This window comes from Lampetra fluviatilis, chromosome 9 (assembly GCF_964198595.1).
Source record: "Lampetra fluviatilis chromosome 9, kcLamFluv1.1, whole genome shotgun sequence".
Lineage (NCBI taxonomy): Eukaryota > Metazoa > Chordata > Hyperoartia > Petromyzontiformes > Petromyzontidae > Lampetra > Lampetra fluviatilis.
The window spans coordinates 12,651,241-12,665,850 of NC_136283.1; the positions used below are offsets into that span (position 1 = coordinate 12,651,241).

Below are 14,610 nucleotides of genomic sequence, written 5' to 3' on the forward strand. Positions count from 1 at the left end.
CGAGGGTGGAGGGGGGGGTCAAAAATCGTCCAAAATCGTCCAAAATCGCGTGACGTCATTTATGGACGGCCCCTTACCACTGCGCCAACCTGACATGACTTGCTCGACCAGGCGTAGTCACGCAGCATCAGCAGCAGCAGCAGCATCGTCATCGTCATCCGCCGCATGCTGCTCGCAGCTGTGAAGGTTCGGCACAGGGGGCGCTCCTGGGCAGCGGTGGAGCGACCCCTGCGGGGTGCGGCTTGAGGGTCGCTCAGATTTGTGTGAATGTCCAACTCCTCGCGCGCCGCTCACGGAGCCAGCCGTGAAGCATCAGTAGCGTGATGATTCATATCTGTGGTTGATTCTTTATATTTGTCTTCTTGGTTCTTTCGGTAAAGTCACGTAGAAGGGAAATAATAAAATAATGAAAATAAAACATAATAAAATAATTCTCACGACGTTTCGGCCACAACGCAAGCAGAGGACGGCTGCTTGCGTTGTGGCCGAAACGTGAGAATTATTTTATTATGTTTTATTTTTATTATTTTATTATGTTTAATTTTTATTATTTTATTATATCCCTTCTACGTGACTTTACCGAAAGAACCAAGAAGACGAATCCCTGCAGTCACGAAAGCTTTAAATCGAAATCTTTATATTTGCTTTAACACGTAGGCTTTCGCGACCAATAGTGTCCACAATAGAAGTTTTTGGGTTAGATCGCGTAAATATAAACGTGTCATTAAACACGCAACGAGCCGACACAGCCAATTAGTTAGGTTTGTCACGTAAACGAAACGTGCGAATTCGTTACTACTACAGCACACCGGTGTGTTGGAGAGTAAACACACAATTTATACTTACGCGATATAACCCTAAAACCTCTATAATCGAATCTTTATATGTTTAAGAAATATATATGATGTATTCGTTTTTGTTTCATATGTGCGACAAACGTAATAGTTTAAATTCTTGAAAATTATTTAGTATGTAGTAGATAATTACGAACATAGAAATAAAGTAATTTAATAACTTCTTGATAATTGAGAAGATATTGAATACGTTTAATAACTGTGTTTATTTATTTATTTTACATATATAAAGAATCAAACACTAACAAATACCATACCATACGAGTCCAAGCATGAATTACGTGAAAAATTGCTTCATTACGGATCGGATTCCTCCAGTCTAAATAAAGATTCTGATTCTGATCATTCACTCTGTGCCAACGTTGTTTCAACGTACACGTATCGACATCATATAGACGTTGACATTCCAATCAACATCGATATGGACGTTAATATTTCGACGTTGATTCGAACAATCCAATGTATTCGCATTGTTGAAACGTCACGATCTGACGTTGTTCCAACGTCAATTCAACGCAATTTGCCTGCTGGGCAAGCATTCATGAGAAATAGCTTCACTTATCTACGCACAAAGTGTGTGTTGTCCTCCTCATTCATGCACGTGGGTACGACCCTTTATCATTCGACGACTGGCTCATGGAGGCCAAGCCCACGCGGTTGCTGGTCGTGGCGATTGTTTGACCATACTTCACCACCCTGGTCGATGCGTTTTGATGAAAGCCGGGCGCATAGACGTGCAAGCTTCGAGGTACTGTGCAACAGTGGATGTGATCGAACTGCCTTCTGCTATTCAATACGGAGCGTAGTAGTCCTGCTCTTCCTCTGCATGCTAAGTGCATGTGTTGCAATGTTTACAGATGTCGTCAGCAAGAAAACCGTGATCCGAGTTCGATTCCAGGCCACGACCTACGTTAGCAGTGGCAAGCGATATCTGAACCGGCTCTGGGAACCACCCCCCCCACCGCCCCTTCATCAATCCCTCAATAGCCAGCGCGGTGAAGTATGGTCAAACAACTCCACATGACTGACGCGGCTCAGGGAAGCCGTAACCCAGTAATGGATTGTCAAAGAGCTGTATATTATACATATTAAATATTTGTCCTGATGTCAAGTGTTTTTTTTAAGGGGATGTATTTCTGTTTTATTTATCGGTGCATATCTAGGTCTCAAGTCGGTTATATTCGAACAGTTAGCAGATAATTTCGGTACAACATTCATTTGAAACCTCTCTAAGTTTTCTTGAACGTAGCTATATTTGTCGTCGCTCGCCTTATGGCCCCTCATTCACGTCTCTGCTCAAGAGCTCTATACAATATGTATTAAAACTAAACTCAACACACTCGTCAAGGGCAACACTGCCTTACAATGAAAACAAATATCTAATCGGCGCCGTTTTGGGAGATGGGCCTACTTCAGAGCACAATGCCCATTGCCCAAACATAGATGATTATATATATTTTTATTTTAAGGCAGTGTTGTTATTGACGACTATATTTCATCATTTTGTTAACTGTGCTTTTGTACCACTGCCAACGCAGCAGCGTCATCAAATCGTTCGTTTAACTATCAAGAGTTGCAGTATATCACTTATATCGCTACGCGAGGAAGTGCACTTCGCTGAGCGACGACTCCCCGCCCCACCCCCAACATTTCCCATCTCCCCACCCTCGGGTGCCGCCCCCCCACCTCGTGCGTGCCAACCCCCAGCCCCCCCCCCGCCCCGCGCGCTCGGTCCCTTACGGTGTATACACACCGCGGTATTAACCAGAGCGGCCGCTGGAATCGAACCGCGATCCTCTGCAACAAGTGGCGAACGCGCTGCCGCGAGGTCACGACACCGCCCAATCAGGCAAGGACGACAGTGTGGGGAGGCCTTCATCCAGCAGTGGATGAAGGCTGTTCGTGAGGAATATAGTCCAGTTATGTGGGGCATCGTGACAAGAGGTTTGATGTGTTCCACAAACGGAGTCGTTTAACAAATTGCCAGTTCTGATGGCCGTGTCCTGTTTACAAAAACACCCGGTGCAGTTATCGTATATTCGTTTTAATGTCATTCATGCACCCAGAAAAACTTGAATGAGTCTCAAGACCTGTCTTCGGGAGGGTCCTGTATTGGGGATGTTTCTGGCGTATTCCACGAGTTCGTATTTTGGCTTCGTGTGAAGGAAACCAATGAACCCGATAAAAACCCCACCCGACAGACACCTCGCAGCCACACATCCTACCTACAACACCTGGCAAGCCTTGGCGGTCACACATCCCACGACTCAACCTAAGCTTTAGCCTCCGAGATCCGACGACTATGTATGTATGTTTGTGGGTTGAACTTATTTCGCACCGTACGTTGCCAACCGTGTTAATCGGAGGTGCGAATCGAGAGAATGTCGGGTTGATGTTGTCGTAAAGCAAAACTTGAGCTTCTAAAGTGGTAGTGGCACACTCCTGTGGTCAGTCGTGGAGGCTAGGGTTGCTGGATCATACGTATATTCTGAAACTCCCTTCCTGCGGGCGTGGAGGTGGTGCATTATCCTGGCTCGCCAGGAAAATCCAAATCTTTATTTATACTGGAGGAATCCAATGAGCTTTGAGGCTATTTTTCACAGCTGTTCAGTATAGAATTCCGTACAGCCAATGTGAACACCATTTGTTATATCTGTATGGGGATAGAGCGTTGCCCCGTCGCACTCGTGGATTTTCTTCGGCTCCTCCCGTCGTCTCCTCCTTCCATATGCGAGCGCTCATTAATTGGCTGAAAACATCTTCATATATAGAGGACTGCGGAGCGCGGGCAATCTTTGTCCTCGGTTCACTGACTGCCTTACCGCTTGTCTGTAGAATAAGTCCTGTGTCGTCGAGAGCGAGCGAATCCTGTGCGGCGCGTTATCAGTCGAAATGAATACGACTACAATAATAAAGCTACCAGGCGTTTCTGATCGTTTCTGTAGTAACCTCACAGTTGTATAAATGACGCGTACTGTCGATTGATTGCACGGTATCGGAATTATACGAGCAAATCAGGTGAACCAGCAGACACGCGCTATGCAATGCGGCTCTTTGATTCGCATCGTACCCAGGCAATTTTGCGTTCAAACAATCAACAGCAATAACCTCTCCTAATAACGTTCCTTCATAAAAGTTTACGATTGTTCACCCCTCCTCCCCCCCCCCCCTGTTTTAGGTGCTATGTGATTCCTTTACTGTGGGTCTTGATGCAAGCCGCGACTTCCAGAGGAAGAAGAGGAGGGAGGGATAAGCGCTACCCGCCAGGGGCTTTTAAAAATAAATATGTAAAGCGGCGCGCATAGATTATGCTAAGCAGGGGAGGTATTTGAGGTCTGCCTCACGCGCCGAGTCGCGCTATGGAGCAGTAGCATCCAAGTTTCAGGTAGCGGCGCACGGGACGGACAGCACAGCACGTGTAACAACGACTAATACTACTCATACAGCAGCAGCAACAGCAGCAGCAACAGCAGCAAGTAGCGGCAGTGACGGAGTGTTGAGAGGCGAACGCTCCCATTGCCGGCTCGCGCGAGCGGAGGAGCGAGCTGCATTACGCGCCGTCAACTTGGGGGAGCGAATTGATTTGAACCGGTGGCAGTGGCAGTGGTTGCGGCTGCTGCGGCGGCGGCGGCGACACGCGAGCCCGACTGCTTCTGCAGAGCGGCCGTCGCCTTCACGGCTCTCGTCACCTCGCCGTATTGTGGAGGAGGACGGGGAAGTAGAAGGGGGAACTTCAACGCGGAGAGAGGAGCGAGCGAGCGAGCGTGGGATGAACTCGCGTTGAGCGGAGAGACGTCGCGACGCACGCGGAGAAGAAGCATAAGACACCACGCAGGGACTTCGACTCATCCACGCCTCCGTCTTCCCCCCCCTCCCCTTCGCACGCCATGGAAGCAGCACGGACGACGAGTAGAGGATCCTCCGAGGGATCCTCCAAGGGAAACTCCAAGGGACCCGCCTGTCCCCTCGCCTCCTCGGCTGGCGGCCCATGCTCCCCGCAGTCCCCGACGCACTTCGTGCTCGCGCTGTCGTGGGCGATTCTCGCGGCCGCGTGCGTGGCGCTGTTCGCGCGCAGCGAGACTCTGGGGGGCCGGGTGAGCGCCTTGGAGCGCAGCCTCGGCGCCCTGCCCGCGGCCGGGTCCGCCGCGGTGATGCAGCAGCAGCATTGGGACGGCGTCTTCGAGCCGCGACTCGAGGCGCTTCTCAATCGGGTAACTTCACGCAGCAAGCGGCTCTTCTCACGGCTCCCCCCCCCCCCCCCCCCCCCCCCCCCCCCCGCCGCCTCCTATCGCACCTCGCCACCCATCTCGCAGGCTGCCCGCTCGTCGCTGTGTGGCTCGTGCTCTTAAGCCCCCCTGCTGATTGATGAATTACGATGATAGAAATAATGCACTCCCAGAAGGCCGTTTGGCTGATGGGATGTGTAAAAATAACGGACAGATACGCGAGACGTATTGTGTGCGTATCTATTTTGCTATGTTCTACACAACGACGCGAATGCTTGTTTTGTATTTTGCATGATGTAGTTTTGAGTCGATCCTGGGACCCATATCTAACACGGAGAGAGAGGGGGGGGGGTCAAGCAAGCCGAACTATGTGGATGAGACCCTGAATGTCGAAACCGATCCAGACTTTACTTGTGTAGAACCATTGCTGCTGCAATGATGCACGCCCTTGGAAGTGGCGCGTGGTTGCTGGGCTGTGTCGTTTAGAATAGTTTTATACAGAGGGACAGTTAAGTGATGGAAGCAAATCGTCTGCTTGTGTTGTCGATGATGAATACATAGTGATTGATAATGGCGATGATGAAGAGTGACCTTCGTGATTTGTGATGGACATTGGACAAATACGACGATGAACGTGATGCTGATGATGATGCTGAAGGGTAGTGACAATGATTAGGGTAATGAAGGGTAACTATTATAAATGCTTCCAATAATGAGGAGTTCCGCCACGCTGGATAATACCATACTCCCCACGTGCTTGACTAATAAGGCTGCACGTGTGTGTGTGTGTACGAGTCGCAGCGAACACAATACAATTTGCCATGGGGACGCGTCTTGAGACTTGCAGCTTGCACTTAAATGTGCGAGTGCTCGTGTGTCGGCTATCTGAACCGGTCCTGGGCCTCCTGTAGGTCAACTCAGCCTCAAATTACTATATGGCGTGGTGTGTAAACATCGCCACTAGGGAGACAAAGGCGGTCGGGCGTGGTGCTGGCCACCCACCCCCTTGTGTTCCATGTCGATCATCATCGGTCCTCGCTAACAGCACTTGCCCCAACAGTCTGTTAAGGCTATACGGGGGGGGGGGGGGGGGGGGGGGGTCATTCATTGGCTTTGTATATGGTGTCAAAACCGTTACCTTGTAGACATTCACAAATGCAGTTTGCAGTTCAGCACTTACCTGCACTTCGGCCGCATGCATGCTATGGATAACACACACGCGATAATAAACCTCCGCGTGCCAATCAATAGAATCGACTGCGTGTAGGCGCGACCTCCAAATCGCTGGCGACATGACATGATTAATTAAGCAATCAATTAGACAGTTTAATAACCGCCTCATTGTTTCCGCAACCGCGCCGTATACACAGCATTCCACATTCGAATGCAAATCAGTCGTGCGAGTACTCAAAGGCGAAGGGGGGGGTGGTGGGGCGGGGGGAGTAATGAGTCGGGCGGGATGATGTTGGGAAGAAGTTTAGTTATTGTTGAATGAGTTCATCTTGGTCGACTGCGACACGTGCGCCTGAATTGACGTTGGTTGAATCGGAACCTTTGGTCGGCATTAAACCCGCGCGCGTCTGAGCTTAAAGGGTTAAAACCGGTTGATTTATGGATGATGTTGCTGCTGCTTCTGCAATGGCAGTGGTGCACAAGCACAGTTAACGACGACAAAGACTGAACACATTCGTCAATAACACATTCGTCAATAACACCGTGGTCTGAAAGGGGAAAACCATATTTAATAGGCGACGTTTCGGGCAACGGTCCTTTATAGGTGGAGGAGTTTATCTCACCGTTGTTGGCATTATTGACGATCGTCCGATTTTTATGAAGATGCCCATGAGCTGTAAAACGCGTTCACGTTTCATTGAGAAAAGTTGGTTAAAAATTCCAGTTACTTAACCTTAAAAAGAAAAATTTTTCAACTCTACACGATGTTCAATTGTAATGCCACTGAAATAAGCTGCTTTTCCCTGTGGTAGACAAGCAGTGTCCTCATTACATCTGCTTCTAAATATAACGTGATGCAATAGGCTGACGTTTCGGGCAATTCCCCTTGCTTCTGGGATTTGAAGAGGTCCCGTTTCCCAAAACGTTAGCCCATGTGGTTCCGATTCTGTTACATGGCCAATAACGGCCAATGAATAATGTTCAGTAACCTTTGTCGCAAGATAATAGGCTATCGCGTAACTGGCTTTATTAACTACATATATTAAAATGACTGATTGCCACTCAAATGTCAAAAAACGCGAATTATCTGACCTTCACTCAGTGCATACGCAGGATTAATACACGTGCGATTCTTATTCTTGGTTCTTTCGGTAAAGTCGAAGGGAAATAATAAAATAAGAAAAAGAGAATTTAAAAATATTATTTTATTATTTGCCTTTTACGTGACTTTACCGAGAGAACCAAGAATATGAATCCATGCAGTCACGAAAGCTTTAAATAAAATTTTAAAACGTACCATTCTGTTTGCGAAGCGCTCGCTTGTAGAAATCGCATCTTGAACACATTCATCCGGCCACATCGGAGGCAAGCGGAGCAACGTTTGTGGGAGGAACAACGGTTTGAATGCAGCCAAAGTATCCACAGAAGCATTGGGGTATTAAAGTTTGCTCGTCACAACACGGTAATAACGGCCCCGGGTAATAACGGGACCCGTTCATCACTGTCCGCAAATGTTCCCCTTATCCAGCTGCCAAGAAAAACACTCCAAATGCACCCGCCCAATATCGTGGGATCGCTCGAAGCTGAGCAGGATTTTTTGAGCCTGGTTATTACGCGGATGGGAGTAGTAGATTCAGTTTGTCGGCTTGGGCTGCGAGGTGGCCTGGAGAGGTAGTAGAACAGGAATCGATTATTAAATCTAACGGTGCTCGGGTGTAAGTGTTAACTTTCTGGATGCGTGATGGGTTTTCTCCGAACACACCGGGTTTTTTTCCTACACCGAGCCAAACTTTACTGAATGTAAATGGCCAAACATCTCAATGTAATTTAATCCTCCTAAAAAATAAAACGAATCTTCAGACTCATGGAAGCTTTGCTGGGTAAATAAAAGACATTAGCCATTTATCAATCAGCTCGGAAGGTCCATTCGCGCCGCACACGTCGATGCACGAATCCGGGTCTCGTTCGCAAAATCATGGGGTGGCGGTGCGGTGGTGAGCGCGTTCGTCTCGCAATCAAATAGGCGTCCAGTTAACTTCCCGGGTCGGGAGCCATTTCAGCTCATCATCGATCCGAGATCGATAAAATGTCGGTATCACTTTGGGAGAAGTCAAAAGTAGTCGTCCGTTCTATTGTCTGGTGGCCGGCCGCGGAGTTGTCGCCGCTGACTGTGGGTCTCTAACGGAGATGAGAATCCCCTCGGGGACGAGTTTGGTTTAACGCCTTCTTAAAACCTCGGTGTTTGTTTTTTTTGGTGGGGGGAGGGGGGGGGAATGAAATTTTGGCCATTCAGGTTTTGAGATTATGATTAAGGCAGGTATAGATAACCCCCCCTTACCAACCTGCACTGACCAGCGTGGTGAAGTCTAGTCAAACAACCTCCACGATCCACACGGCGTGGGAAGGACGTCACCCAGTAGTGGACAGGCAATTCGTCCGTACTTGCGTATGTACAGCGAAGGTTGCGAGGTCACGAGTACTGCAGTTGGGGAGGGGGGAGGGAGAGAGAATTTCCCCACACTTAGCGCGAACCCAGTTCGACTCTAGATCCGCGAGTCACACGCCACGGCAAAAGAGGTCGCGGCACAGTTGAGTAATCTATCAGGAGGGGACCGTGTTCAAGCCGCGGTGAATGGACGCGCGCGTTTATATTTCAATGCGCTCTCGCGTGTCTCGCTTAATGAGCGTGACGTGTAAACAATGTTCATCGAGAGCCCCTCGCAAAGATCCCGCGGCTCCTATGGAGACCTCCGCCGTCTCGTTGAGCTCCCCGCGTCTCGGGGGGGGGGGGGGGGCGCAGAGCCGCTACGATGACCTTCGCCATGGAGGAGCAGCCGGAGGAAGGGCAGGAGCCGTGCAATTCGATCGCTTCAAATCTTTGTGGGGGGTTGGGAGGGGTGGGGGGCGAGAGCGATGGTTTCACCAAAGAGAGAGAGAGGGAGGGAAAAAAATCCCGCGCAACAAATTAAACAAAACGAAGAATGTGGAACGGTGTAGGTGGGCATAGGTGCACCATGTTTCGATTCTGTCTTTTGAATTGCAATTCAGAAACGTGTAACGATGATGCCCACATGCACGGTGCGCTAGTTAATTGCGCACGCTCACTTTGGTGTTAATTGCTAATGGGGCGCGCACGCTTTGCTGATGTTAAGATGTCAAGTGTGCACGTGGTACGTGCGCTGTCATGACGGTATGGACGTGGCGATGATGCTTATATGGCAAGACCTCGCTTAATGCGTGTTCACACAACGCGTTTTCGCTATAAGGCGGTTCTTCCACGAGGGGACACTTTTCGCACAACGCGTTTCTGAGCGGTCAACGACGAACTACTTTCTTGCGCTGCACGACTGAGATGTGTGATACAGGACGCGGAATGATACATTAACGCCACGGCGTACCCTCGGTTATTTGTACCGCCATCTCACCGCGTGTGCGTAGTACATCGTATCTCGCCAAACTAGATCGTTGCATCATTGATGGGGAAATTGTTTTCGCTGAACGCGTTTTTCAGGAACCGCGTTAAACGAGGACTTGCCCTAACGATGTACTCATGGCGATGATGGCGACGATGGTGAGCGCGTGATGATGAATGACGACCGGTGGTGTGCGCGTCCCCGTGTGTGCAGAGGCTGGAGGAGGAACTCCCGCGCCTTCGGAGAGCGAGGGAGACATCGACCAAGCTCTGTTCGTGCCCCCCAGGTAAACGGAGGGGGTGTTCGCCCTGTGTATGTGTGTGTGGCATGCGTGACTGCGCGCCTATTAATAGGTGCTCGCTAACAGTCCTCTTAGCCCAACAAGGGATAAACGCGGGATATTCGTCTTTGGGCGTGCGTCGAGGTTGGCGCTGGCAAAGTGGTTGGAGAATTGTGTGCACCCATGGGCTCTTCGTGTGTTCATTTGGCAAGGGACTTCCGCCAGGTCGCCTCGACCTAAAATGCGTAACTGATACAGTATCAGCATTGTGGTCTTGCAGCATCATCACTGCAGCTGCGGATGTGACCCATTCTCAACAGCCGTTTTGCGTGCCACACCTGGCGCGATAGGCGCTCGCTAACAGCACGTGGCTGCGACAGTCTAAAGAAGAAGAAGACGACATCGGAGCGTGTCGTAGTAGGGCCGCAGTGCTTCGCGAACTGTGGTTACGAACCGGTGACCCGCGCTCGATTCCCGGCCACTGCTAAAATCATTGGCGCGTGGTGTCTGAACCGGTCCTGGGGCCACTCCACGATCGACCTCGACCTTCAAAGAAGAGCAGCTGTCTGCGGTGTTTCCACACCGGCACCGGAGAGAGACAAAGACGGCCATGTGTGTTAATGACCACACCCACACCTTCGTGTGCGAACAACCCGCACGGCCTGTGCGGCTCGGGGGAGGGTATCATCCAGCAGTAGATGCACACGTGGCTGTACATCTGTATGTACGTACAATTTTGATCCATGCGCTGAGTGGTGGATATGTTTTTTGAGTTGCGCCTTGGGGAACTCGCGGTCCACGCGTTGGGCGAAGCGCGTCTCTCCGCAGCACAATGATGCTTCTGACAAGGGGAAGAGCGGGGAGGCGGGGTCGCTCACTCACTCGGTACTTTATCAGCTTTGTGTAGGAGACTACGGGGGGGAGGAGGAGGTGGTGGTGGCTGGGGTCAGGAGAGTTGGGTGGGAGGGGGTGCGCAGCTTGTGAGGACATGGAAACTTTCTCCCTTGCCTCCTCATTGAGTCGGGCTCCAGTGATGGGTTACACACACACTCATTCAAACAAAACTCCACTCAGAGAGGCCAGATTTCACATTTTTACTGAACGGCTGGGTGACCACCAAGGGCATCATTGCCTGCCACGTGTTGTAGTCATCGGGATGCGGCGTGTGGCAGTGCTGAGTGTCACCACCTTGTATGCAGCGTGGTGCTGGGTTTTCTCCGGGATCTGTTTCCTCCAACACGAAGCCAAACACTCATTGGTGGAATTGGCCAAATATCTCAATGTAGCAGAACCTTCTTAAAAATAGACTTTAGGCTCAGAGCGGAGGTCTTCTGTCCAATTATTTGGCAGTCTTGTGGTTAATAGGATGCTACCGTGGTAGAGTTGTTCGCACATCGGGCCTGTAAATCAGAGGTCACCATTTAGATCTCCCGGCGTGGCAGCTTAAGTAATAGGCCCGTTTTATAAACCGAATCCTCACCCACGATTTTGTTTACCCAGCGATACAAATGGGTGCACCACAGTTAGATGCTCATCAGATCGCGTGTGGTGGGGCACATTGTGGGTATTCCAACCTCTTCCAGCGTAAAAGCGTCGGCCAAAGAGTAGGCTAAGTACCCTATAGTGGGGCTTTATTAAACTCCCTCTCCGGGAGGCTTTTTCACCAGCACTGGCGTTTGCGAGACATTGCAGGGCTGCACCTTTACCTTATTCCTAAGACGGTATCGATGTAAGGGGAGCATTGCGGGGCTCTCAGCGCCCCATTAGTGATGACGCCCTTTCATCATCAGTAACAGGAGCAAAGCAATTGGCAGGGCTGCTCCTTTGCCGTATTATTATCACCATCAATAGGAGATTATTGCGTAAAATGCAGGGACGGTCGGACACCAGAGGAGCCGCGCGGGAGGGTTGGGGAGTGTGGTTGGAGGAGGTTACAATTTCCAGCGCTTCCAGGAACCCGATTTGTAAACAGGATCCCGGGCTTGGAGGAGGAGTGGGGCGGGTGGGGAGGGGGGAGGCCCCCTCCGATCCCCTTTAAATAGCCGCGGAGTTTTCTGCGCGCGACGCTCGCCGCCGCTCGAGTTCAGGCAGACGAACCCCTTCGCACAATGGGGAAGCCCACGAAGCGTCGCGCCTGAGCCGCATGCCACAGTCAACGTCTCCTCTCGCGCATTGTTGTGCCCGAACAATGATGACAGTCATTGCTGTGAGACGAACTCCATAAACTTCACCTTGGGCATTCATTCGCGCGCCGCAGACACAATTACAACGGCAGTCAAAAAAAAACACCACCCCCGCACAGACTCGGCACCGCTGAGCGCCAGAGTAAGTGGGGAGCTGAAAGTGTCTGAAATACCCACGTGAATAATAATAATACAATGGCGGACGCCTATTTTAATAATAATAATAATAAAACAATAATAACAACGGGAGGGCGAGGCTTGGGAGCGAGAATGCGACGTCGATTAGTTGGCGTAAGCATTGACAGGCGGCTTCCTATTGCCCCGAAGTAGCGGTGAGTCGCGCTAATGACTCAATCGAAAGGCGCGTGTGCGGACTGCACGCACAACGTGTGTGCGTTGGTGCGTAGTGATGAGCGGTGGCGCAGTGGTTAGCGCACTGCGTTTTAGGAACTCGGCGAAACCGTGTTCGTTTCCCGCTCACGGTCAACATCAGTGAGGAATATCTGAACCGGTCCTGGGATTCTCCTCGGTCGTCTCAGCCTTAAATAGTACTTTGGTGCAGTGTGTAAAACATCGCCACTAGGGAGACAAAGGTGGCCGGGCGTGTTGCTGGCCACCCACCCCCTTGTGTGCCGTGCCGGCCTTCATAGGTGCTCGCCAACAGCACTTGCTCCAACAGTCTGTTAAGGCTACATCTTTGTCTTTGCGTGAAAGAGAATAGGTGTGTAAATGCGGCTGTTCATGTGGGTGTGAGAGAACGCGTGCGCGCGGGTGTGTTTGTACGTCTTCGTGTGCGCGTGTATATGTGAGAACGAACAAACACCCCCACGTACAAGTGTGTGTGCCAGAGCGAACACGTGTGTGATTATACATGTGTGTGTGTGTGAAAGCGAACAAACACACCCACGTACAAGTGTGTGTGCCAGAGCGAACACGTGTGTGATTATACATGTGTGTGTGTGTGAAAGCGAACAAACACACCCACGTACAAGTGTGTGTGCCAGAGCGAACACGTGTGTGATAGTACATGTGTGTGTGTGTGAAAGCGAACAAACACACCCACGTGTAAGTGTGTGTGCCAGAGCGAACACGTGTGTGATAGTACATGTGTGTGAGAGCGAACAAACACACCCACGTACAAGTGTGTGTGCCAGAGCGAACACGTGTGTGATAGTACATGTGTGTGTGTGTGTGTGAGAGAGAGATAGCGAACACGTGTGCACGCGCGCGCGCGCTGGTCCTTGCAGCCCCCTTGAAGGGGTTAAAAATACCCGCGGGGTTGTGACGAACGGGCGGTGGGGGGCTGCCGGTAACGCGACTCCCTCGCTCGCCCTGCCCAGGGCCCGGGCCAGAGACCATTTCTCCGGCCCTTGCCAGTGCAGGAAAAGGGTGGGCACCGTTCGTGTTTGGCTGTAGTGGCATTCCGTTTTCAATAGGGGGGGGGGGGGGGCGTAAGTTTTGATGCTGCCAGCCCATTCGATTTTCCCAGACCCGTCTTATTTGAATATTGGGCGATCACTGTTGTATTGAGAAAAATCGCCTGTTGACATTCCTTGGCTGACTCCTGATCAGCCCGTGATTACCGCTTGCATCTGTCCGTCGTTTGTTGTCGAATTTTTTTCATTGTTTGTTACTGGCTGCGTTGATGTGGAGTTAATTTCGTTAATTTAAGTGCGTGCAGCAATAGTTCGAAACAAGACGCTGCCCTAATCGATTATTCGATTATAACCGATTCTTAGGCGCACCGCTATTTTTCATGATGCACGCACGCGCATGCCGGGCGATGCCAATGTCGATGACTACATTCGAGGAGCGAACGTCACTGTGCAAAGGGGACAGACAACAACTTGAATCAAAACAAACGAGACGGCGTAGCCACGCAACTTCCAGCAGTGGCTTCGCTTTCGAGTGTGCAGGCGGTACAACTGCACCAGGGCCCACAAGCCCAGGGTGCGGGCAGGGAGATGACACCGGGCTAGGAAGGGAGTGGCTGGGGGAGTGGGGGGGTCATTGGACAGGGGGGGGGGCCCTTTTCATTCCGTACGCCAGGGCCCACTCCAAGCACGCTACACCGCAGGGTTGGATGTCAAGGGAGGGGGACCCGTTATCCTGAACCAAATGAATGAGTCGCGCTGCGTCTGCTGCTGCTGCTGCTGCGGGGTGCAGAGGTGAGCGAGGGGATCTGCGCCAGCGATCTGCATCCCGTCACGGTGGGTTTAGGTCCAGAGTAAATGTTTGCTTTAGATTTCAAGCCAGGCGAGAGCCCCCTTCCCACCAACACCGCTACCTCCACCCCTCCCCACGCGCTTCGTTGTGTGTAATCCGCGCGCGCAGTCACTTCGCACTGCTTGATGGGCTTTGGGGGGCGGGGGTGCGGGGGGTTGCTGAGAAAAGACGAGGGAGATGGGGCGGGTTGTGGTGTTGGGAGACGCAGCAGGGGGGAGGGGAGGAGCTTGCCGGGGTGACTAAGCCGCGGGGTGA

The 14,610-nt window shown here is 51.1% G+C and overlaps 1 protein-coding gene across 1 annotated transcript in view; it reads left to right on the top strand.

Moving 5' to 3' along the window:
• The first annotated feature begins 4,149 nt into the window (after positions 1-4,149).
• The window catches only part of LOC144934279 (uncharacterized), a 115,955-nt gene continuing 105,494 nt past the window's right edge, over positions 4,150-14,610 (top strand). Inside the window, exons 1-2 of the mRNA XM_078859959.1 lie at positions 4,150-5,065; positions 9,880-9,952. Coding sequence (XP_078716085.1) covers positions 4,742-5,065; positions 9,880-9,952 — 397 coding nt within the window. The 5' untranslated portion in view covers positions 4,150-4,741. The remainder of the gene's footprint in view (positions 5,066-9,879; positions 9,953-14,610) is intronic.